At 35.7% G+C, this 26,997-nt stretch overlaps 1 protein-coding gene across 1 annotated transcript in view; it reads right to left on the minus strand.

The window, feature by feature from the left end:
• Positions 1-26,997, minus strand: part of LOC145660827 (multicopper oxidase 3-like) — a 46,418-nt gene that overhangs the window by 12,486 nt on the left and 6,935 nt on the right. Inside the window, exons 3-8 of the mRNA XM_081726246.1 lie at positions 21,485-21,605; positions 20,207-20,417; positions 17,551-17,771; positions 11,196-11,400; positions 8,783-8,967; positions 4,257-4,458 (exon numbers count right to left, since the gene is read on the minus strand). Of these exons, the coding sequence (XP_081582372.1) occupies positions 4,257-4,458; positions 8,783-8,967; positions 11,196-11,400; positions 17,551-17,771; positions 20,207-20,417; positions 21,485-21,605 (1,145 nt within the window). The remainder of the gene's footprint in view (positions 1-4,256; positions 4,459-8,782; positions 8,968-11,195; positions 11,401-17,550; positions 17,772-20,206; positions 20,418-21,484; positions 21,606-26,997) is intronic.

Genomic DNA, 26,997 nt, shown 5'->3' on the forward strand with positions numbered 1-26,997 from the left:
AGTTATTAACAAACAATATATTATATATTTTTAGAAAAAGGTTAGGTTTAATTACTTGTACTTTGATTGTTGAGTTTGTATTATCACACGGCAACAATAGGCCTACTGTTTTCATTTAATGATTTAACGAAACAAATTTAGTTTCGATGGAAATAAACTGTACAATATTGTTAATAATTATTATTGTAATTTCGGAAAATCAGATGCACTTAGGATTAGGATAAGCAGTTAGTTTTCTGTGCGATTTGCATCCATAAATCTGTTCAAAATAATAACACATATTCTCGCTATACCAGTAAGTAATGCACATATCGAACGAGTATTTAGTGTAGAAAGAGCTTTACTGTCATATGATACGAATAGGATGTGAATGGAACTTTGTGATGGCCGAAATTTGGTTCAAATGATCCGTTGCTTGGTTAATTAAAGGGGGGGGGGATAGATTGGTTCAAATGAAAATGACTTGTCAAGATATCTATAAAACTTCTCTGAAAAATAGAATTACTCTTGATGCAACTAGTAGACGCCTATAATCACTAATATCTTGAGTTATTTTTATTTAATTTGGCACAGTTTAGTTAGTAGTGAAGGTGATAGTAGTTAGAAACAATGATTATAAATGTTAGAGATAAAGATGGAAATAACATGTAAAAATCTTCAGTTTCTAAGTTGTGTTCCCAGTTATGCAAATGCCGCTGGTGTACTAATAAGAATCTTTTCTTTCCAAAGTTTAACAGGTAAGGAAATAAAATTTTTTACATTGAAAACTTCCAAATTCGTCTATTTCTATTTTCCTTCCTAGAATTGGCTCAAATGATGATTGTTTGACCATTCGAAATATTACTCTCATTATCTAATTAAGGATATAAAGGTAGGAATATTTATTGTTATAATAATTTTATGTGTAATTTGTACCCTGTGTAAGTTAACTGTACTGTTCCAGTGTTCCGCAACACCTTCTTCAATAAGTTAGGTAATTTCTGCCAATCCATTTCACTTCTCAAAATTTCCTCTTGCACTGTTTTATTAATATGACAATGCAAATTCCTGCAGTAGAATCCTCTTCTTTTGAAATTATTATTGCTGCAAAAAACATGTAGAAGTCTACAAAATTTTTCTGCATAAGATTTTTACGTTAGATATTAGACGCAATAAATAGAGGAGTACGTTAGAAATTATTATAAAGATGCGCTAATTCGTACCATATTTTATGTGTAGTATTCTCAAATGAAAGTTTTGAAGTAAATAAGGCTACGTCATTTGACGAAACTTGCACTACTGTGTCACCCATATACTATATGTGTTTTGAGTGATAATATGAAGAAAAATCCAAGTTCAAGTTTGTATATCGTTTATTGCCCATATTTTGAATTTTTTGTCGTTAGTGAATGCATGTATTTTTATGATGTTGAGTGTATCAAGAATTATATTACCTAAGGTGACAATATATGGCATTTATATCGTTACCAATGCAAGTCTTGGTTTTGTTCTGCATTTTTGTACTAATTTTGCGTGAAGAAATGCTTGGTTCTACCATATTTTATTTTTGCGTGTTTTCTTTAGTAGAATACCACATTGCTTAGAAGTCACTAGTCATATTCTACTTTGTAATACAACAAACATTTTCAAACTTCCTGTAACTGAGTTTTAATTTTTGCAAAGAATATTCCAGAAATGTATTGTTTTTACTATATTCAGCATTTGCTACCAAATTGCCTATTAAAAATTGTTTACAATTTTAATGGATGTTCAGAAAATAGAATGTAGCTTGATTCCTTTCGAAGTGGTTGAAATTTAACCATAAGGTCATATTTACCTTTTCTTAGACTTCGTGGCATGTTTTCATCACTCAAAAAGCCTGAATTGTCTTCGATCGCACAGCTAAACAACCACTATTTTACATTATCTTCTACACATAAAAGATAAACTCTGTATGGTAAGGTTTTTACTACTTCAAGAATTAAAATACATTTGTGTCATGAAATCCAATAAATTTACAAAAGTTATAAAAGGTTTTCAATAGGGACTCATTCACCTCCAATCTGATTTTTTTTTTCAATTATTGATAGTGATATAAAATTTATGTATATTGTAAAATAATGGTTTCTTGAGGACCATAACTATTTTTTTGTTTATGTCTATGGTAAGAACTTAATAAGACAAATTTTGATTCTCCAAAGAGAATTAACGTTAAACTGAAAGTTAGGAAGTGCTGGACGTCCAATATAGTTTGTATTTAATAATAGAGTATTGTAAGCAGGAGCCACATCGAGAAATTTTTGTTCAATGCCCGGACCAGGTAAGTTCTCAGTAAGTGCACGTGTCGTTCAGACATAACAAGAATGTTACGTAAAAAGTATTTCAATTTTGAAGGTGGGAGCAGGAGAAGGATTCGGACACCCGGTGGTCCTCCTCGTGGATCCGGTCCTGTCTTACAGTTATAAGTATATATTGTGTTCTTTCAGTCAATACAAATAAAATTTATTTTCTAGAAGGAGACAACTTTTTCTTGTGATTGTTCCATTTGATAATTTATGTCAGGTGATAATTTGGTTTTATATGCAATATAACACATTGTACCATTTATCAGATCAGCACATATAGTTTTTAATCATTATGTGATGTTGCTTGAAAGAAAACATCATGGCCAATTTGTTGATTTTCTTCAATATTTTGTTAATTATTATAATTTTATATGTTATATAAAATAATTAACAATATAATCTAAAATAATCCTAAGATGGGACTGCAATTTATGTTTAGATTTCCTTAAGAGTACATTAAATCGTTTATAGGAAATAAATGCCTCTGCTTATAAAACCATAAAATGACACAGAGATAACATTGAATCATAGCCTCCTACAACAATAAACAAAACATTTTTTAAACCATGTTACATTCCCGATAAATGCCAATTTCCGCAATTCTCGAGGAGCAGTTGACAGGCCTCAATTCTCCACAACTCATCAACCTAGAATGAAATACAGAATCGTGATTTTCACGGTTTGGGATGCAACTTGTGCAGATAGAGCTTGTCTATCTCAGGTGTACCTTGGAAAATATGCGAAATATACTTCGGCCCCGTCCTTTCCACCCTCTGACGGATGAAAAAGAAGTGAATTACTTCAGCTGTGTTGCCAATTTGTCATTCAGTCGTTTGGTCTTGGCGAGTGAAGATCGTAGGCTACTTAGAATGATTAACAAGACAGAGCACAGCGAAGTCCGTGAAATAATTCATTATGACAACGCTTCCACATCCAACAATTGAAAGATCTCGACCGAAGCAGGTTGTCCCTCCTCTTTCGAGGGAAGTACGTGAAAATTCACACCGGCAGCAGCACCAGAAGGGGCGCAATTAAAATAGAAAGGCTCTAGTCATAGTAATGTCATTTTCTTTCGCTAAGCACATGAATGCAGTATGTGGAGGTATTGCAAGATTGCTGCGCTGCAGGCGAACTGTCGCGGGACACCACGTGATTCATGGGACACTATGTTGTAAGGAAAAGCTGAATACCCATTGGAAGAGGCAAAATTGAGTTCAAACTCTACTGTGGCCTGATAATCCTCTAGTTTGAATCCTATAAAATATGTTCGCCATCTCCTACAACTAAAAATGAGAAACTCTCTCACGGACCCTCAAACAAACAAAAGTTACTTTAAGGGGCCTCGGTGGCTCAGTTGTAGAGCGTTCACTTCTGGTGCTTGGAGGTCTCTGATTCGATCCCAGCTCGCGCCAAGTGAACTTTGTGGTGGACAAACACCGTGTGCGTGGGTTTCCTCGGGATTCTCCCGTTTCCTCCCACTTTATTCATTCCACCATTTCTTCAGGTTCACTGTGGTGAATTCTGCAACTTGCCACAGGATGTCATCGATGACTTACTGGATAGTATGCCGTGTAAAATTTAAGCTTTACTTGTAACCAAAGGGAGTTCAACTAAGTACTAACTCCAGCATCAGAAATGGTTACTTCCGTGCATTGGTACGTAGATGGTCACAGACTAACATCTCAGATATCTATTTATGCTAGGATAGTAGCGTATTTGACTAAACCAACTGACATTGAAAATATCTGAGTGTATGTTTGAACTGCAGGATTTGTAACTCGGCATTCGTTGAAGGATTCGATCACGTGTTCTACTGGTAGGAATCAAAATACTCCATTTTAAGAAACATAAAAGTAAATCTATAACACAGTTTGAGAATTATTTTGCGTAGTCTAGTAAAAATGCATAAATAATCCTACACTTTGTACTTACGAAGAAATCGCTCATAATTATCTGCAGCCGTGCCTACTGCTGGCTCTAGCTCAACAAATCCAAAAGGTATGTAAAGCTGGACATCAGGGTTGTCTCGTAGTAAATTATATGACTCTTTTAAATTAGCTGCTTTCAACTCAGACGCACACAAAGCATCCTTCCTTGAATGACTAGCACAATCACCATCCAGCGGATTCAGCAACTAGAAAATATTTAAAATAAAGTCATACCATATAGTACATAGAGATGAATTTAAGAACGTTTGCTCGGAATTGGACTGATAGGATAGGAGGCACCCTGGTCAACTTTTAATGCTATTATTCTTAATAGATATTTCGTCCCGTGTTCTGCGCTCTAGAATTCTTCTATCTCTTTGAAATACACCCTCTGATTGCGTTTCCTAAGCTCTTTCTTTTACTTAACCTCAGTAAAATAGGGTTATTTTTTATACTGACGTAAAGGCTCAAGGGGTGCCTTGGAGGCACCCTGGTCAACTTTTAATGCCATTATTCTTAATAGATATTTCGTCCCGTGTCCTGCGCTCTACAATGCTTCTATCTCTTTGAAATACACTCTCTGATTGCGTTTCCTAAGCATTTTTTACTTTACCTCAGAAAAAAGTAGGTTATTTTTTATACTAACTTAAAGGCCCAAGGGGTGCCTCTGAGGTTCCTATTTAAGTATGTACTTTTCTAATTATTTGATACTGTTTATTTTTTTATTACCATTGACAAATGATTTAATAGCAAAGTAGTGACTAGCCTTTCCTATTAATGATGGAAAATACAAATGGTTGCGGTGGGTTCACGTAGCTTGTATATGCAGCAGGGAGTCTCAGAGGCACCCCTCGGGCCTTTTAAGGGTAAATTTAGCATGGGCTTTCTTGGGTTAACTGGTTCATTGATTACAGTTTAACGTCTCTTTCCAAGAGTGAGCCCATATAAGATAATACATACTTCTTAAAATGAATACAAACTACTCCTACTGCTCTTCCAGTGGCGTAGTGACTAAAGCCTCTGATGTTTAGTGTTTCGGGTACTATTCCTGGTGAGAGAATCCTGAACGCATAGCGGCAGTTCGGATTTCATCTTAAACAGTAGGACCAAGTCTGATATAGCCTTGTGCTAAAAAGGAAACCCAGACTAAAATGAAGAAACAAACAAACTGAATCACTATTGAGGTTCATATCGAATGCTGTTATCTCCACCAGCATCTACGCCAGGACCACGAGCACAGAAATCACTGCCATTTTCTGGTTGGCCATACTCTCGGCTAAGGGTATGCACGCTTCAGAAGAGAACAGGTTGTTCCTCTTCTTGATTATTTGGTTCTAGTGTTCAATATTCAACTGCAAGGAAATGTCTTCCCCCGAGGGAAAAATCTCCTCTAGCACACCCCTGAACTCATCTTGTCACTATACTAAAAATAATGAGATTGGTTTAGTTTCTACACACATATATATAGAGAGAGTTCAAGCTACACTGTTTTTTATTTTGCAACCAAAAATACTAATATAAAAATACAAACTCTTCAAAATGTCCAATTTTATCACTACCTACTAGTACTACTGCTAGAAATGACCTGAGATATAGCTTTATAGTTTCATTTGCAAAATTATTTCTGCTTTTATAATCAGGGGTGCCCACAAGGGGGGGGGGCTATGACGCAAACTGCGTCATTGAAATATTTGGGGGGGGTTAAAAATCTATATAAATATGTTTGACGGGGGGGGTAAAATTAATCGAAAAGTTTTTTTTTCATGGAAGAATACCTATGGATAGACAATTGCGGGGGGGTGCGTCATGGACATAAGGGGGGGTGGGCACCACTGTTATAATAAATGCTAAAGTAATTATGTCATAAATTAAAACATGAAGGTAGAATTTTTTGTTAAAAACGAGTAAGAAACTATTAATTCAGCAACAACATTCTAAAATACCGCAAGAAAAACTTCCGAAAAAGATATAAGCTTTGGAGTGATCCTTAAAGGGATTCAGCTTAATTTTTTAAATATTTAACATAGTTTCGACAAATTCAGAAAACGTTTTATAATTTACGGATTATGATAAGGAAACTTAACTTTAATTTTGCGTAATACTACTATTACTACTACTACTAGTTTACTTGTGCAACTGACAAGTGAGAAGAGTGCCGCATCACAAGTGTAGCACTGTATGTCAGGCTAAGAATTATGTACAGGTATAATACGAGAACACTCACATTACAGACAAAGAAAATGTTTGCTTCCTATCTTACAATTTCGGATCAGTTCGATATACAGAATATGAGACTTGTTACTGAAAATAAAATAAAAAAAATTATTTAACGTTCCTTCGTTATATCCTGTAGGTTAACAAAGGACAGATGATTAATGACAGTGAATGAAAGAATTTGTCGAAGGAACTTGTGGGATAGAACGGAAGCATCGCCTATAAACGCTGGACACGATTTTATCACAAACGCACGTTTCCTGGCAGGGACGTACTCAGGAATTTATTTCGGGAGGGGTCCAAAGCTTTTCGGGGGGGTCCAAACATAATTTCATGCTAAATTATATTTAAAATTGTAAAATTGCCCCTAAAAGTAGACTAAATTTTCCAAAAAGTCCGGATTTCCATGGGAGGTCCGAACCCCCAGGACCCACTCCCTGCGTACGTCCCTGTTGCCTGGGATTAAACAAGGGACTCCTCGCACATAAGGTGCTGCTCTAAAACACTGAGCAACCTTGCCTTGCAAAGTTGTTATTGTAATATTTATATCATGAAATCGTTATTTTGGTCGGAGTTTAGCGTCCCGTTCAGCACTCCTGATATGAGATGTGCATCTATAGCTTTACGTGGGATTCGAACCACGTGAATTCCAAGTAGGAATAAAACTATTTGAAGATACAATTATTTATGAGTGACGTTCTTAATTTTTAAAATCTTCTTTATAGTTTCTTAATAGTCTATCTAAAACAACACCAATACATTCTATTCTTTGTCTTGTTCTCGAGTATATTTTTTCTTGGCACGCTTCCCGCCTAAACGGTGGATCTGTCTGCAACTCATTGTTGCCAAGCCATTGTTAAGTTGGGAGTTACAATACGCTAGGAAACAGCAAAACGCCACACCACTCACATATCACTGTTACGCCCTTGTTCATGTGTGATAACTAAACCAAGGTAACCAGAACTTTTACTTTCAAAAACGGGACGCATACGAATCGCCGACGGGGGGTGGGTGGTGTGACTTCCACATTGCATTTTGGGACTCAGCAGTGTTTTCAATTTACAAAATACACAAGTAAAAATGATAACACAACGTTTCTAACTTAAGTACTACCCCAAAAATACTTTAAACTACTTCAACACTCAGAATTCCCACTCAACAATTTCCTCTTGAACCACAGAACACTCAATTCTCATTTTGAATATTCAGAAATTCTAGGCACGGCTGAACCTTCCCAATGAGTGTGGTACGGAAGAGTGTAAAATTAGCATTGACCATTTATATTTTGAATAATAATTACGGGACACCTAGGTCATGTTTGCTTAAAAACGGGACATTTAGGCGTCCCGTTTGAGAACCAGAAAAAAAACGGGACAACGGTTCAAAATAAGGGACTGTCCCGGCTAAAACGGGACGTCTGGTCACCTTGAACTAAACACTTCAAATACCGCCAAATAGGAATGACCTCATATGATGGGCTGGCGACAACTAACGTCACCTATACGACAAAGCCAATAAGACGTCTATTAGATTAAAACTTTCACGTGAGTGCTAGCAGGAAATATTTTAAAGGCTAATCAAGTGCACTGGCGGGAAGTGTGGCAAGGTAAAACAAACGTACTCTAAAAGTGGAAGTTTTTAGTAAAATATTTTGAACGGGATTTGTGTTAGATAATTTGCTGGATTAATTTTATTTTAATAGTATTTGACCACTTAATACTCGTATAGTTTTTCGGTATATCAATGCTTAAAATCATTTTCCACTATTCACGAGTAAAATCGTCTTCATAAGTTTTAAGACTTAGTAAATGTTACTTCATGGTGCCCCCCCTTATGTCTATGACGCACCCCCCAATTGTCTATCCGTAGGTGTTCTTCCATGAAAAAATCTTCTTTTCGATTAATTTTACCCCTACCCCTCATCAAACATATTTATATATATTTAACCCCCCCAAATATTTCAATGATGCAGTTTTCGTCATAGCCCCCCTTGTGGGCACCCCTGGTTACTTAATGAATTTTCTTTTGTATTTGCTGTCTCTGTTGAAAGTATACTTTGACTGCAGAATTTCACGCTACAGATGCATGACTCTAATTCTGGTCCAAGGATGTATTACTAATTACTAAATGTAAGAATAAGTTTTCTTTTCTGATTTAAAGTATAATAAAATATCTAGTTTAAGTCTGACTAGACAAGCAAATTAGCAAACATAACGCTTTTAATCGAGAAAGAATAGCATAGTGTATAATGAAAGTTATTTTTCTAGATATTACTTCATATGACGCAAAATTGAAAAGAATAGATATAAATCATACCATTCCACTAGGATATTGGTTCTCATACGTTGGAGGCTTTTTCTCTGTAGGAAGTGTAGCGCCTTCATATTTGAGAATAGCTAACTGATGCGGTTTTCGATCCTCACATTCAACAAGACCTTTCACTTGAATCCAATAGGAAGATGGCTCATTGTTTGCTTCTATTATGAAGTCGTATCTCTCACCTAAACAAGAGAAAACAACTGAAATGTAGAACAAATTTAAAGAAAGTGTAATAAGTAAATTAAATGGATTGAGTATAGCCCGCTCCCCCCAGTGATTTTTAACGAATCATAGTGATTCTAACGATTCATATTAGTTCATAATGAGTCGGAATCACATGTTATAAAGATTTAAGATGTAAATTTTGTGGTAAGGAAGCTTTAGTATAAGTAATAGTAGCGGTAGTAGTAGTAGTAGTAGTAGTAGTAGTAGCAGTAGTGGTAGTAGTAGAAGTAGTAGTAGTGGTGGTAGTAGCAATACTAGTAGTAGTAGTGGTAGTAGGAACGAGTTAGAAGCCCCGCAGGGGTTGGTTGGGTTCTGTTCTCGATATAAGTAGTTGTAGTATAGTAGTAATAGTAATAGTAGTAGTAGTAGTAGTAATAGCAGTAGTAGTGGTAGTAGTAGTGACTCTTCCAGTTCCGGCGACAAAGAACTGGAGGGAGCGGGCTATACACAAGCCAATTAAATTATCGGTAGGACATGATGTTGATAAATACCAAGTACAAAAGTATGAGTAAGGACGCAAAGACGTTACCGGACCACGAGTTCAGCTGGCTTGCACGAAATAAATTTCATTTTAAAACGTTTCAACGCTGGAGTGTTATCATTTGATGACATTTAAAGAGAAGTTGGAGATTCGACTGTGTGTTTACGTTGTAGGCCTAGTTTTAGTGCTCTGACGAGAATGAGGATCAGAAAGACTCATGATACATTTTATAGACATTTACTGTAAATCTACCTGTGTTTACATTTAATTTATTATACAGTATATTTACATATTGTGTGCGAGTTACGAGGGTTATTGATATTGAGGGTAACATGAAGCCAACAGAACTCAAGAGGTTTGAAGGTGCAACAGTTCAAAATGTACCCCATCTTCTACATCCCAACTCACATAGAAGTGGCGTACGCAGTTTTTTATTAGTTTTAATCGTCCTTGAACAATATATTATGCAAAAATAAACATTTCTCACATTCAGATACGTATATAAACACCTGAAATGATGCGAATTTGGAAGCTTGAACCCCCTTCCTTTAACGAAATTCTAAGTACACTATTGAATACAAGAATAATTATTTGAAAACAGTAATAAAAGAAGAAATAAATAAACTTAGCAAAAATGACTAAATTAACCATGACCACTCGCAGTAGGGGGTAGGGGAGCAGTTGCCGTCACCGTAAATTTTTGGAGGGAGTTCAGTTCTTGAAAATACATGTCAAAACAAACGAATTCGCTGACACATACTATAGTATAGTACTATAGTCTATTTCCTGTAGTTAATAAGGATATATGCATAAATAATTGTCATTTGTCATTTAAGTGATGTGTTATAGTATGCATGCCTGTATAAAATTGTGTGTGTATGTGTGCTCTCAACTGAGCCTGTGTGTCATTCTTTTGCCTCCCTTGAAGTCGCTCTTTGCTACCTCTCTTGAAATCACTCTTTTGGAATTGGTCTTTTGCCCATTCACCCTCGAAAAAATAACCTGGGCGTCCCTGATATTAACTATATATATATATATATATATATATATATATATATATATATATATATATATATATATCTTGCTCGACATACTCACAGTTAACATTTCTGAATGTGTTTGAATGTAGCACTCTAAGTATCTTTTATCGTATATGCATACAATGTAAAACGTTTGCAAAACCCTTTGGCTTCGTTATACGTAGGCAATATAACGTGATCATCCAAATTCATCTCTGAAAACGAATGGAAGGGTACGAGGAGCCACCACAATAAGTACAATAAAATAGTTAAATTGGACAACGGTGAAAACAGGGTTTAAAAATGTATACAGCACATTGTGATAGTTGCAAGTATAAAATCAGGAGCCGAAAATGAATAGCTAACATTTTTCGTAAAGAAAAATCATTCCTAATTGTGTGTTTTCCATGGTGGACTTCGATACCGCCATGTTCAATAGCGCACTACCTTCTGTGTGTCTGGTTACCGTAGCCTGTTTTTCTGGAGGTGCATAAAATTTGTGAAATCTGACGCATAACCAGAGTCCATCCGCTGTTATGTTGCTCAGGTGAGTTATGCGAAATGGTAATCTCGAACGTTCACAGGATTTATGCAGATTTAAACAATACAATAATACAATAAACTTATGTGTTATCCAGGCTTGAACGACACATTTTTTGATACAATAAACTCTTGTCAAACTTACCTGAGAATGATATTATGGTGTCCACGTACACAGGTTGCAAATCTTCACCATCGGAGGCTATTAATAACAACCGATGTCCCTCTACTTGTAACTGAATGGGACACGACATAAGACCAGCGTTGATCATTCGAAAACGGTAGCGTTTTCCTGCTTGGATTACATACTCTTTCAATGGAGTGGAAGTTATGTTCCCACTGGTCGGATCCTATGATGAGAAAAATTATCAATTAAAACACAAGAAGAGTTACAAGTTAGAGATGTGTTAGACCACTATGAGAGAATTAATTGACTGAGGTTTTAGGGATGTATTTACGTGAAAACTCGTAGCTTCTCAATTTCATTTGCATTCGTGGAGTTCTTTCTTAACTTTCAGTTTTGTGTTTCTTATTTTATGACGTATGTTTATGTGTTTGCTCATAGCAGTGGCGACTCGTGAGAGATGTAACATAAGTAAAATAATAATACTAAACTTTTATTGATTAAAAGTAAGGAAAGAAAACTTATCTAATATAGTAATTCATATTTACAAAAATTAGAGCAGGTAAGTTTCTTTTTCTTTGCTTGCATTGATAAAATTTAATTTTTACTGATGTGTCTCCGTAAAAGCCACTACAGTAAAAGCTCCTTATTCGCGCTTCCTTCATTCGCGTTTTCACTATTCGCGGATTAAAAAAATGCGACCCAATTCCTATATTCGCGGCTAAAGATTTCTTTATTCGCGGATCTAATCAGTACGTACATACATAATAATAAAAAGGATTCCAATAGGTATTCAACGCAATATCCTTTGTAAACGGCGTCAAATGGACTAATAAAATGTAAAATAGACCTTATCACAACTTTGTCTAAAGTATGTTGTTAAATGATATCGCCGCTGTATTTGTTCGGACTTTGACATAAGCCGCCTTCGCCGCGATCGGTGTTTTTGAGAATGTAAACAAACAGAATGAAAGCAACCTTATTACTCAATGAATAAAGTATATTTTTAAATGCCGCCACATTATTAGACGTTCTGTTCTTTGGTAAGAGCCGCTTTGCGTATTTTATTGTTTTGTCTTTTCATTAGTTACAAAAATTGTGATCGAGTAACACCCTCTACCGCTGTCTTCCTAATTTATACAGTAATGTCAACTAAAAAAAATGAGAAACGAGTTTCGACACGAAAAAATCTGTGTTATAACACAACCAGCGAACGAGTGCGGGCGGCCGGTTTTGGAACTAAAATGCAAGCAGCAGTGTTTCTAACCGGACTACTTGTAATCAATCTATCACAGTTCTTTCTGTCTAGTTCGTAATAAACCACTTTACGCATATGCTCAAGTCAGGGGCGGAGCGATCGGGGTCTTGAGTAAGAAAATTCTTTTGCATTGACATCATATTCGGATGTACTTCAAAAGTTTGGTGAGAGAGAGAACTGATAATCTTTCACCGCCACACTCCTAACCGTCTTCCCAGGGGTCCTGGGTCCACCCCCTGATTGAGATGGTACATAAAGATAATTTAGTAATTAAAAAAAAGATATTTCTGCCACATTTTGAAAACTTTCAAATAAAGTTTTCAAAATATGGCAGAAATATAGTTTTTTTTTTTAAAAAAAATACTAAACCATGCTAAATAATGACAGAGATTAGACAAAGTTATTTTTATGTACCATCTCAATCAGGAGTGGACCCAGGACCCCTGGGGAGACGGTTAGAAGTGTTGCATTGACGGCGGAGGGGGAGCGATTAAAATGGGGTGCCTGATAATTGAAGGCTCCTTATAACTCCAGTAAAATTCAGACAAAATCTCTGAATTACGTAAAAAAGAAAACATACAAAATACATTTTCAGGGTAACTCTTACAGCCATTACGTTATTCTAAGATTAATGTTACTTCTGAAATTGATTAGAGCGAATATGTATTTGAATAACAAAACCACTTTCATAAGTTTTTCAAAGTATCAAGTTTGAAAAGAACGAAGTTTGTCTTCCATTGTTATCTCATTGCTCAAAGATACCGGTGATGAAGTAATTGGCTGGAAATCAATCGGCCGTTTCTTACATCAATTTATAAAGAAGATGAGTGCCAATGTTAGATATGTCAGTTCAGTATTTAAAAAAAAAAGCCACCCAACCTCTTGCAACCATGCGTAGCGCATTTTAATACTTACACTTGAAATAAAAATACAACTGAATAAAGACGATTGACTTTGCCTTTGAATTTCATATGTGAATAACAATATAGGACTTTTCAGATAGAGGACAGGAAGAAGCAGGTTTTATTAAACAAGACCGTACATCTGATATGTTTGAACTATAGGCAACTTGTGTTTACGGGCTAAACTCAGTCCTCTGATGTCAATCGACAAATACCTTTAAGATGTTCAACAGAATAACGTATCAGCATTATTATATACTACAGACACGAATATAACACTAGGCTCCCAAGTTTCAAAATTATATTGTGTGTGAAAACAGTTAGTAGATTTAATTCTTTGTGACCTGATAGCTAAAACCTGAGAGAAATTCAAAGTTAGTCCAGAGGTAATTTCTTTCCTCATAAATAAAATTTATTGTGTGCTGAAGCAATGATACTTACTCTTACACTACCCATACGCTGATGTTTTATCAATACTTTTATTCGAACTCTACCAAGGGGCTGGATTTCTATAATGATCCTAAAGAAGGGTGCACTGAACCAAGTGTACAAATCAATCCCTCAAGGCAAGCTATCCAATCCCACAAATCTTTAAAAAAAGAAGGAAAAATTTCTTCACCTCCTTTTCCCCCAAAGAGTTCACATTTCTCGAACAAAAAAATGAAATTTCTTTATTTTAACGTCCCATGATTATGTTGTTTATGCTAAAGGAGACAAATGATTAATGAAAGTGAAAGATTTAAATTTTGTTCTCTCAATGGGAATCAAACCCAGAACCACATAGAATAAAAGCACATGCGCTGGCCAATAGACCAGCGGAAAGGACTTTCACAGTTCTCGAGAGGAAACGTTTCGAGATTCCTCCCTGGCTAAAACTCGAAAAAATAATTTATTTGTCAATCGATAAACATACACTTAGACACCAGCATCATGAGCCTTAACCTTAACTTGATTTAAACTTACAGTTACAAGATATTGCGCAAAACTCTAAGCTATCAACCCAAAATTAATCTTTTAGTCACTGACATTGTCATTCCTGCGTTTTACAGGCTGCTACTGTTTTATAATGAAATCGAATAAAACGTAATCATTTTTTATACAATTTGCTTAATACACGGTAGAAGCTCACTGAATTGTCAACTGTGCTACGTTGTTCTTAAATTGGTAATTTCCATTCATAAATTACTATTCACAATACATCTGCATTACTTCAGGAATGGTTCACTACAATACATACATAAGTTACGGCGTTTTTTATTAAGCGTAAAGAGATTAGACTATGCATAACATCTAAACTGCAACTTTAAAAAGCCGTTGGATACACTGCAAAGTGAAACTCTCCGCTCCCCTGTCCCACCGCGCTTGCCAAGAAACTGATGTAAACACAACAGCAGCGCCATCCTCTCAAAACCGCACAGCTATCCTGGTCAGGTTATACCGCTTAAAGTGAAAATAGAAATGCTTGATTGTTTACGCCTTGGAGAGTCGTTTGAATCCGTATCACGCTCATTCAATGTCAACGAATCAACTGTGCGATCGATAAAAAAAAAAAAAAAAAAAAAAAAAAAAATCCGAAGATAAAATAAGGTCGTCTGTAGCTTCAACTTCACTGTCAGCGAAAATTGTTCGTGATCCAGCAATTAAAAAAAAAAGAAAGAAAAAGGAAGAGGCGTTGTCATTATGGATCGAAGACCGCAACCAAAAAAGGGTGCCTCTGAGTGGTACAATGGTCCGGGAGAAGGCAAAGCGTCTTTATGCTCATTTTAAAGAACCTGATGGTAGTTGTAGTGGTGAATGTACAGATGGAGGATTTCAAGCATCGGAAGGTTGGTTCAATAATTTTAAGGTGAGACAATCATTGCATAACATTAAAATCGTTGGAGAAGCTGCATCTGCAGACACTGCTGCAGCAGAACGATATCTAGAAGAATTTGCGAACTTAGTAGCTGATGGAGGATACAAACCTGAGCAAGTATTTAATGCAGACGAAACTGCACTGTTTTGGAAGAGAATGCCCCTCCCCCCAAAAAAAATCATTTCTAAAAGCGAAAAACTGCTCCTGGATTTAAGGCAGCAAAGGATAGAGTTACACTGCTGCTATGTTCTAATGCATCTGGAGATTGTGTCATTAAACCACTGATGCTTTACAGATCGTTAAATCCTCGGGCTTTAAAAAAATCAAAACAAGGACGACCTGTCAGTGTTTTGGCGTGCTAATAAGAAAGCGTGGGTTACAAGCGTATTTTTTGTGACTGGTTCCGGGATTGTTTTGTTTCTGAAGTTGAAACTTATTTAAAAAAAAAAAAAAACAGAATTTAGACTTTAAAGCAGTTCTAGTTTTGGACAATGCACTAGGTCATCCTCGCGAACTTGAAACTATGCATCCAAATATAAAAGTGACATTTTTGCCTCCCAACACGACGACTTTGCTTCAACCTATGGACCAAGGAATAAGGCCTTTAAGCTCTATTACATTAGACGAACCTTCAAAATCGTATTGGATAATATGGAATGTAATCCTGATATGAATGTTATGGAATGCTGGAAGAAATTTGACATAGCAAAGTGCATCGTAAACAAAAAGAATCATTGGAAGAACTGAAGCTACACACATTGAAGTCATGCTGGAAAAAACTGTGGCCTGCTCTGACTACGGAAAATGACGAAGAATGTGTGCAAATTCAAACTTTGACTGCAAACATAGCCAAAATTGCGAATGGAATAGGACGAGATGGGTTCGAACAGATAGAATCATGTAACATTCAGGAATTGCTTGAATCGCAAGATGAAGATTTGACTGAAACCGACTTGGAGGAAATGTGAAATTCACAGCCCATTGAAGAAGAGGCTTCAACAAGCACTGGAAACGTGACATTTAATTTGAAAAATCTTAGTGAAGGTTTAAGAATGGCAAAATAGCTTTGTGATTTCTTTATGAAAATTGATCCGTCTATGGAACGAAGTCTTTTTTTTAAGAGGCAAATTGCTAATGCCACTGCTGAATATCAGTCTGAATTGAAGGAGCTTTTAAAAACTGCCAAGCAAGAAAAAATTACAAAATTCTTCAAACCATTGCCTAAGCCTGAAGATAATAATTAATCAATATGGTCAAAAACTTCAATTACAGTAAATTGATTTTTTAATATATGTATTTGTTTTTTTATTTTGTCACCTAGGAACTTATCCCCTATAATCCCACATAAATAACCATTCCGTATTCACGGTTTCTGTATTCGCGGCATATTTATGGAACATATACCCCGCGAATAAAGAGCTTTTACTGTATTGCTCAGCCGGTACGGAAACGTGAAGAACTTCTCTACAGAATATCGTAAGCTGCACACCAGAGAAAGAAAATTCGATAGTGATCAAATTTAAAAAAAGCAATTTCTTACTATTAATACTTAGCACTTTGTAAATTTAAGTAGAGGTCATAGTGACTCAGTGGCAGAGCGCTTACCTCTGATGCGTGGGGTCCCTGGTTCGATCCATGGCTAAGTAAGTTTGTGGTGTACAACATCGTGTCTGTGGGTTTTCTACGAATACTCTCGTTTTCTCCCACATTATCATTATACCAAATCTTCCATCATCATTCTGGGGACAGCGGTGGCTCAGTGGTAGAGCGTTCACTTCTAGTGCCTGTCGTCCTTGTTTCGAACCCAGCTTGCACCAAATGAGCTTTGTTGTGAACAAACAGCATGTGTGTGGGTTTATTGATGGTTCTCCTGTTTCTTCCCACTTTCTTCATTCCATCATTTCATTCATTTCTTACAATCACTGTCTTCTTTTGTCTAACCGACATAACCGTAAGATGTAAAACTTAAATATTTCATTACATTTTATTAAATCATCATTCACTTGCATTAATATCCATCTACCCTGGCCTAAGTGGCATAATCATGAGGTGTTCAACTGAATAATTTCTTTTCATTTCGTTTTAAATTTAAGTAGGCAAATATTCCTAAAAGTTTCCTTAGTAATAACATTTTATTTTTAATTTAATTTCAAAATAAGTTTTTTATAAACACCAAGTGAGAATAAAAGGATAAGAAGCAACATTATAAAAGGATAAGACCCAAGACCAGAAAAGAAAATTACATAAAATTGAAGCTTAAATATAAGGTTTGGAAAAAAAGTATCCTACTGATCAACAAATCGTGTAACAATAAACTAACAATAAGGATTTATTATAGTTATGAAACATATCCTATTTTACCGTAGATCTTCCGAGTCCATTAATAAGATAGGTCACCGGATGTTGATCTGGATCTCTTCCCCGTCGACCAGGAAACCTATCCATTGCTAATTCGTGGATCCAGTCTTGAATGATTATGTGATGTTCAGGAAGATCAAAGTCATACAGTTTACGGGCTGGGTCCTTCTCTTTTGCTTCACGAATGATCAAAGCTCCCGTGATTCCATCCAGCATATGAACAGCTAAATAAGAAAGAAACACATGCAGATAAGAAATAAACTGTTAGCATTGTATGCATGTAATACTGAGTACTGGAAAAAAATCTTTTTACAACAGTCGTTATTTGATACCTGGATTGCCTATTGCACAGAGAGTAAAACATACTTATATATTTACACACAAAGGGTTTTGCCAGAGTGCAAGTTTGTAATTAAATATACTAATATTTCTCAGAAAAATTGCTACAAATCATTACTAGGTTAAATAATTAATAATATTCTTCAGTTACAGTTAAGCGTAATATAAGATGTGCAGTTAAGACAGATGCTAATTTACTTAACATTATTGTTATTAATTTTGCTGAGTTAAGTTGATTTGATTTGAGTTGAGTTTAATATCCCTTTCAGCAGCGAGGCTATATGAGGCGGGACCTACTGATTAACATGGAATCCGAACCACATGAGCTCTCGTTGGGAATCAAACCCGGGTCCCCTACGCCAAAGGCACGTATGCTAACCGCTTAGCCACGAAGGATCTCTATTAAGCTGTTAACTGGGGAGTTTCCGAATCATAAAGTTGCATTTGAATGGAGAATAAATTTGTTAAAACATGTATTATGAAATGAAGTAACAAATTTGAGTTTTACGTCCCACGGAAAATACGTATTAGTTCGTTATGACCAATACAAATCTCATTGTGACGAACAAAGTTGTCAGACTGCAAATACATGCCAAATTCTCATGACGAGTTGAGTCATTATTGGCAGTTAAGAGGTTAATCGATTGACTGGTCATTCAGATCGCTCTTTGGTCTTCTTTTGATGTCTTTTGATGTATTACTAATGCCTTCCTTGCTGGTGTAGTGGCAAATATATGTCTTTGTTTCACGTTGTTGTGGGTTTGATTTCTGATGGAAGCACAAACAATTCAATTTCACAGTCGTTCACTTTCATCAACCATTTATCTTCTTGAGCCTAAAGGGAGTAATCGTCGGACGGTAAACTAAAATTTCACTTTATTTCTTTCGTATTCCTGATATTAGGCTTAAGCTTGATTGTAAAATACAATGACTCGATGACTGTGTTTCTGACATTGTTTCATTGTAGTGTTTATGGGGAAAATGTTTACGATCTACTATGTAATATGCCACTCACACGTAAATGCGAATTTTTAGATGCAAATTTGTAATAGTAAATGGAAACTACGTATAATTACAAGGCACATTGCTCGTGTGATATCAATGTAATACTGAGTATTTTACAAAGCAAGCAGTCGTTATTTTCTACTCTGGGAAACACGAGCATAGTGGATTGTCTCCCAGAGCGAGAAAGAGACATGTATACCGTGCGGCAATTTGAAATCGATACTGGAACTGTAGAGAAAAGAGATTGAACATACAAAGATTCTTACCTTGGATTATTCAAAATATGACTTTCTGCATACATCATTACACCCTGGCTGTCAGTGTATAGAAGTATTCCTGGAAGTCCTTTTGTGGAATGCTGTTGACAAGCCTTGTCGTATAGCCCTGTTGATAACCGTTAAGTTATCAAAGTACGAACCTTTGAGTGCAGACTTGAGTTGAGAAAAGAGAAAATAAAACGCAAGCAGCCAGATCTCGTGAATAAGGAAAGTGAAGCAACACAGATCCCTTTTTAGAACAAAAAGTCTTGCACAATCACTGCGTTGTAACTTGGGACATTGTGATGGATCAGATGTCAATGAACAACACCTTGATACTCGGATCTCACAAGCGTGACGCATTGCAGTAACCGCTTCAGTATCTCAAGGTAAAATGAGGCATTAACTGTCAGTTCTGCAGGCACAAATTCCTATGCACAATGCCCTTACTATCGTAAAAAAACAATGAGGAAAAGGAATTTTTACTGCTGCAGGTTTTTTGGCTTGTGGAAAGTTAGGAGACTTTCACTCTACACTCTGAAGCTTTGTTAATTGGTCATATTGAAAGACCCATGTCCTATTCTCAGTAACGATATTTAGAAAGAAGTTAGGGTTCCTATTGACGGTAGCAATCAGTTCCTTTCAGTGATCAACCCTGTTCCTGTGTTGGTCATTTTTAAGAATAAACAAGTGGGCCCATACGCTTGTTGCAACAGTTGATAAGTTTCTGTAACAGTCTTTACCAGATGCGCACGAAACTTGACGTTTGCTCTTCGTTTCATGTTGAACTCACGACACAACTTAGCAACACTTGTTTACACTCACTATGCCCACATGCGTAACTCTCAGTCAAGATCAATACACTTTGTATCAGTTTCTCATGAAACATTCTTCTTTTGTTTACACTGCAGCTTACTTACACAGTTTTGGCACATGTTGATAAAAAAAACTCTTAATTTTTAAAAATAAGTACCAAGTTCTTAAATTATAGTACTCAATATGACTGATATTAAAATAGCTAAAAATTAACTTAAATTGTAACATACATTAGCAGTTACCTGAATGAGAGTGCCAGAAGAACGTTCCTGGATGATCTGCTTTGAACTTGTATCTGAATGTAGTATCTGAGTGAATAGGACATTGTGTTACCATTGGAACACCATCCATATATTGGTGGCCTCTTTGGAAAATACCATGCCAGTGAATAGTGGTTGATTCTCCTGGCATTCGATTCGCCACATCTACAATTATTATGTCCCCCTGGCATACCTGAAGAGCCAAACAAACAACAGTAACTGATTTCTATGAATCAGCTTTGGACTTCACTATTTAATACCAAATTTTGCATGCATCTTTATGTTACGCGGAAGTTGCTTTGTTAGGTGATGAAACCAAGACTAACATAATCCTGCTATTTGATGATGATGCCGAAGGTTGTCAATGTAGGCATAAACGATTTACATACGTATTATGAACATGTAACAAGTTTAAGGAGATTTCACCGTTTATGTAGACGTATAGCATTGGAATTTAATAGATACTGGGTAAAGTTATGAAGAATATCGAAGCGGTTAGTAAAGGTTATAGGAAGCCCAAGGCTCATAGAGGACAATGGAAGACAGTGTGTTGTAAAAGACGTTTAACAAAAATACAAGTATGGACGAAGTGAAAGGTAATAAAAGGTGTTTAATACATTAATTATATTCATATTATTAGATTTAACTGGAGGAAGGCAAGAAGGCAGATCATGTGTTACTGCTGTTGTGAGAAACCTTGTTTTAAATTGTTCAATAATTTTGGAGCAGTTGTTATGTTCAAACTTACATGAAGAAGACCTAAGTTCTAGATTTAAATCTCGTTAAAACAAAGATTGGCCAATGAAGTGAAGAGATCAAGAGGAGGATAGTAATTGAGTTGACCAAAACAGATAAGAAAATCATGAGCCTGAAGAAAGACATTCAAGAACTTAGAAAGAATGTAAATTATTACAACAGTCCCGATGTACTTCATGAGGGAAGACAACCATTACACAGCCCTCATACATCTCTCTTAAAAATAATATTAATAGTTTTATCCATTTTGCAAACATTCATTTTGGTTTGTCTGTTAGTTACAATTCGTTTGTATTCATAATGATGTTTCAATATCTTTATTATTAAATACTAATGTTATCGATCCACTTGGAATTATCCACGCCAAAGGTCTTCTGCAATACGTGCAAATGGCAATTATTGAAAAAAATAATGAAAATTATGTAAATGTAAAGCAGGAATGACATTTCGAAGACCAATTTTGCAACAATATATATATCTTATGTACTAGTTGATGTAACATACCTGTATATCAGGTCCTGGCATACGTCTATTGACGGCCATTACCATTCTCTCGTAGCCATCAGCTGTGATGCAGTGCGGTCTGTAACAGTCGGCGATAACTCGTGGACAATCACCACATGCTCTGCAGAAATAGTTAGATCAAAATCGCTAGTAAAATCAAATAATTCATTTATATGTGAAAGTGCATACTAAAAGTACATGACGTTTTAATGTAGATCCAAAACGCGTGAGACCATTTTTGTGAAATTACAGAGGATTGAACTTTAGACTTCTATCTTTAACTGTGTCAAGTTAAAAATTACAAATCGCAGTATTTTTCTCTAGATGCGGCGTTGAAGAGAAGCCTCCTTTTTGGATATTGTTATGATACAATAGATTTTACTGTAAAGGACCATCGAGTTCCATAAAAAAAAATGTATGCGGTGAAAAGGCTGTGAATGTTCATTGGCAGCTAGATGATGTGTGTAGAGACAATGCACCTGCAGATAACACTGCTTGGAAGTAGGTGCGTGAATTCACGGGGGAGAGAGATATCAACGGATGAATTGCAAAAGTGTGGATTCCCTAATTGTATGACAACCCCTGAAAACATTGCCCGTGTCGAGAATCTGGTAATGGAGGGCAGACAGCGAACTGTGAAAGGCGTATGCAAACTAACGACCTTCACACACGGCGCAGTGGAATGCATACTGACTGATCATCTGAAACTGATGTGAAAAAGGCGCCAGATCCCGCAAGACAATTGCCAATGAGTGCTCCTGCCAATGGGCAATTGTTTGATTCCATGAGTTCTGTAGATGAAATGTTTATTTCACTGTTCAGTTATGAAACAAAACAACAGTCAAGATAGTGGAAATACTCCTCGTCACCCCTATGGTTCACTCAAACGAAAAAGTTACCTATGACACATTCTGACTAAAACAGGTGAGAGGGTAATTCTTGCTTACCCTGTACCATAAGAACATACGATCACTGGACAATACTGTGTGCAGCTTTTGAAGAAGAGATTGCATCCTGCATTGCAAGAAAAGCGACATTAGCTTGCATGTTCTGGATTTCTCCTGCACTTGGACAATGCACCATCACAGATTGTACTCTACTTTTTGCAGCACAAAAACATCGAATCTGTCCCATACCCACCACATTACCAAGATCTGTTTCATAAGCTGATGGATTCTTTCTGGAACATATAATTTTCATTCAGAAGTTTCTTCGGAAGTGTCGTGTACCAGCGTCTGAAACACACCTCTCACAATGACTTTGCAGATATTTTAGAAAAGTGGACACATAGGCTGCAACGGTGTGCGCAGGTGGACTGAGATTACGTTGAAAAGTGACCGATAGGTCTTACAATTGAACACGTAAATGGCCAGTGATGAAAATTTTCCGGAAAATTTTGAAACGGAAAATTTACCGGAAAATTTTCCAGAAAATTTTCCGGAAAATTTTCCTATTCATAAAAAAAATACTCTACTTACTCCTACATCGTTGTTTAGCCGTGATATGACGTCGATAATTTTCTTCTATATTTTTCCGGAAAATTTTCCGTTCTTAACAAATATTAGTGATCAAGCAAACAATCCCTCAGTATTCCTAAAATTGATTTAATTCATGTATAGAAATGTTAAAAAGTGAAAGATCGTTTAAAGAATCTGAAAATTTCCATGACTCAGACAATTTTCAGTACTATGTAGGAACAAGTGAAACAATTTTTCTTGAATCGAAAAAGTGTCTGTCCTGTACAGAGATGAAAATTTTCAGAATCATGAAAACATGCTCCACTTATTCCTACATCGTTGTTTAGCCGTGATATGAGCTGGGAAAATTTCCTTCTACATTTTCCGGAAAATTTTCCGTTCTTAACAAATGTCAGTGATCAAGTAACAATCTCTCAGTATTCATAAAATTGATTTAATTCATGTATAGAAATGTTAAAAAGTGAAAGATCGTTTAAAGAATCTGAAAATTTTCATGGCTCAGACAATTTTCAGTACTATGTAGGAACAAGTTAAACAATTTTTCATGAATCCAAATATTTTCTGTCTTGAGCGGAAAAATTGAAGAACTTTTTATGAGTCGGAAAATTCATCATTTTGAAGCAAAAAGTAAAACAACATTTTGTGAATCGGAAAGTTTTATTACTCTGTAGAAGCAAGTGAAAGGAATTTTCATGAATTGGAAAATTTTCATCACGATGTAGAAACAAGTGAAAAAACTTTTCATAATCCGGACAATTTTGGATATTATGTATAGTGATGCTTGGTGGAAAATTTTCCTCTATATTTAACTGCACATTCAGCTATAAAATTCAATTCCTGTAAAGGAAATTAGACTGCAACAAATTATCTTTTTTCCAAATAGTTTTCGGAAACCAGAAAATTTTGTAATATTTCAAGTTGGGAAGTAAAAATATACAGTGTTTCTCTCTCTCTCTCTCTCTCTCTCTCTGTGTGTGTGTGTGTGTGTGTGTGTGTGTATGTATGTGTAAAGTGCAGGGAACATACATCGAGTTCGTAGAGAACAAATATCCCAATCCAATATTTAAAATGTAACAAGAAATTGAAAAGAAACCTTTGTGAATTTATCATTTTCAGAAACAGAAAATTCCACTATTTCTTCACATGTAGAACTGCCTATGCAATGAAATAACCACATAAAAGTTTCTTATGAAGATTATTTTTGTAACAGAGAATAAGAGAAATGATTTGTTTTTTATTTTGTAAATTAAAATGAAATTATTTGTTGCTTTTACAACGCAGCGCTAATAGTGCAGCTTTTTATGTTTCTTTTATTATTTTCTTTGAAGAACAACTACACAAATCAGCTTCCTTATTTTTTATATTTCATTTTCTCTTCTGAATGAATATATAAATAAATAAATTTTTATTTCCAGAAAATGGTCAGTATTTGCTTTCATGAGTTACTTAAACTCGAATTTTGGGTAGTTAAAAATTTACAGTACGCACTTTATATTATATCTACGTATTTATAAATGTTGCAGTACGTAAATCTATAAAAGTAGTAAAGCTATGAGAAAACCGTATTGTGTGTATTAAACTGACGAAATCTAACATTGTAAGATCAAAGGTGGATTCTGAGGGAAGAACGCATTGAAGTTTTTGAAACATTCTTGAAATGAAGAATCATTAGATTTTCACTTCATGAAACTTTGTAAGACAATCCGTTTCAAAATTTTCCGGAAAATTTTCTTCACTGTACAGGACAGTGAATGTTTCGATTCATGAAAAATTGTTTCACTTGTTCCTACATAGTACTGAAAATTATCTGAGCCATGAAAATTTTCAGATTCTTTAAACGATCTTTCACTTTTTAACATTTCTATACATGATTTCAATCAATTTTTTGAACACTGAGGAACTGTTACTTGATCACTTATATTTGTTAAGAACGGAAAATTTTCCGGAAAAATATAGAAGAAAATTTTCCACCTTACATCACAGCTAAACAACGATGTAGGAATAAGTGGAGTACGTTTTCATGAATCGGGAAATTTTCATCACTGATGTGCAGTTAAATATAATGGAAAATTTTCCACCTAACATCGCTATACATAATATCCAAAATTGTCCGGCTTACGAAAAGTTTTTTCCACTTGTTTCTATATCGCGATGAAAATTTTCCGATCTATGAAAATTCCTTTCACTTCTTTCTCAGAGCAATAAAACTTTACGATTCACAGAAAGTTGTTTTACTTTTTGCTTCAAAATGATGAAAATTTTCCGACTCATAAAAAGTTCTTTAATTTTTCCATATAAGACAGAAAATATTTCGATTCATTAAAAATTGTTTCACTTGTACCTACATAGTAATGAAAATTGTCTGAGCCATGAAAATTTTCAGATTCCTTAAAACGATCTTTCAATTTTTAACATTTCTATTCATGAATTCAACCAATTTTATGATTGCTGAGGAATTGTTACTTGCTTACTGATATTTTTTTTAGAACGGAAAATTTTCCGGAAAAATATAGCGGAAAATTTTCCGGAAAATTTTCTAAAATGGAAAATTTTCCGCGGAAAATTTTCCACCTCACATCACTATAAATGGCACACACTTTTGGTACGCATCTGATAAATGGAGAGCGGTAATATCAGACGTACGTATTTGTCAATGTTATAAGGACAGAATGGTCATTGTGGGTTAAAAGAAAATTTTTAGCCCCATAACCAAGTAGATTGCCACCTTAAAAGTTTACCGTCTTGAATCCTAGTTCAATTTTTAAATGGAAGGGGTCATACGATGCACCGATTGACAACAGCAAAAGCTCAGAAGAAACTACAATAGCATCAGATCTTACCTAAAGACAACGGAGCGGTTGAAAATAAAAGTTTTCTATCTGTTGTCTCTGTTGTAGATGCAGTCTAGAAGTATCAAATTTTCTTGGAAGTCAATGGCGGGGTTTGTCTTACATGTTTTCTCCTCTGTAATAGGAGTAGTAACTATGGACGCATCAGATCTTACCTTCAAGCTAATGATGTAGTTGGTAACCGATGTTTTTTCCTTATGGTACAGGTGCACTAACGTAAGGTACCACAAAACAAGCAAAGAACCAAATTGTAATCATTCTGTTACTCGGAGAGTGAAGGCTCACTGTTATTGCCAAAGATTTTGATCGTTGGCATCTATAATTCGATTCCATCATCGACAGTGCTGTCGTCAAACTAGTGCTCAAGTTAGACAGATTCTGTTGCTGATAAACATCGTTCAGGGCGATCAAGGAAGTCAACAGTGAGGCTACGACGGGAAAATTATATGTGAGCCTAGAACACAGCAACTACCGGTAGGCCGCCGAAACTTATATCCCTCGAACATTCATTATCAACAATCAACTGACATCTTTATAAACTGTAGATGATTACATTTCATAAAGGACAATCGCAATCGTTGGAAACAGTTTGCAGAACACGTCCGTATCATGTTCCAGCACGACACCGACCTAGCTATGAAAATCTATTTTCCTACGAAGCTTATTTTCATGTTAGTGATAATATAAACAAGCCAGCTACTTACTGCTCGGACACGAATCCTCATTTGGTTGAACCGTCAAAGGGCCATGAGGAAATTATGGAACTGATATGACGAACAGCTCATTAGCCCATTCCTCATTGAGAGTGCCCTCAATGGCCCAAAATATCTGCAGCTGTTGGACCAGTTCATTATGCCAGCATTGCTTTTGTCGTTGCACACTTCTTCAACTTTTTCAGCAGAATGTGCCCCGCTCTACCACGCTACTGCTATGCGAGAGATCATAGATATGCAGTTTCCTGGAATGTGGGTACATCGTCAGGGACAATTAAGTGGGCACTACGAGTACGTTCCTCTGATCTCACATTATTGGATATTTTTGGAATTAATTGAAGTTATAAAAATACACGACTATCATCAGCTAATGCGGCGCATTCGCGAGATATGTGACTATATTTAACTTAATGTTCTCCCTTGGATGCACGTGGGCTGGATAAAATTCAGGTATATATTGATATGGTTTCTTT

This window comes from Thermobia domestica, chromosome 9 (assembly GCF_964235325.1).
Source record: "Thermobia domestica chromosome 9, izTheDome1.hap1.1, whole genome shotgun sequence".
Taxonomy (NCBI): domain Eukaryota; kingdom Metazoa; phylum Arthropoda; class Insecta; order Zygentoma; family Lepismatidae; genus Thermobia; species Thermobia domestica.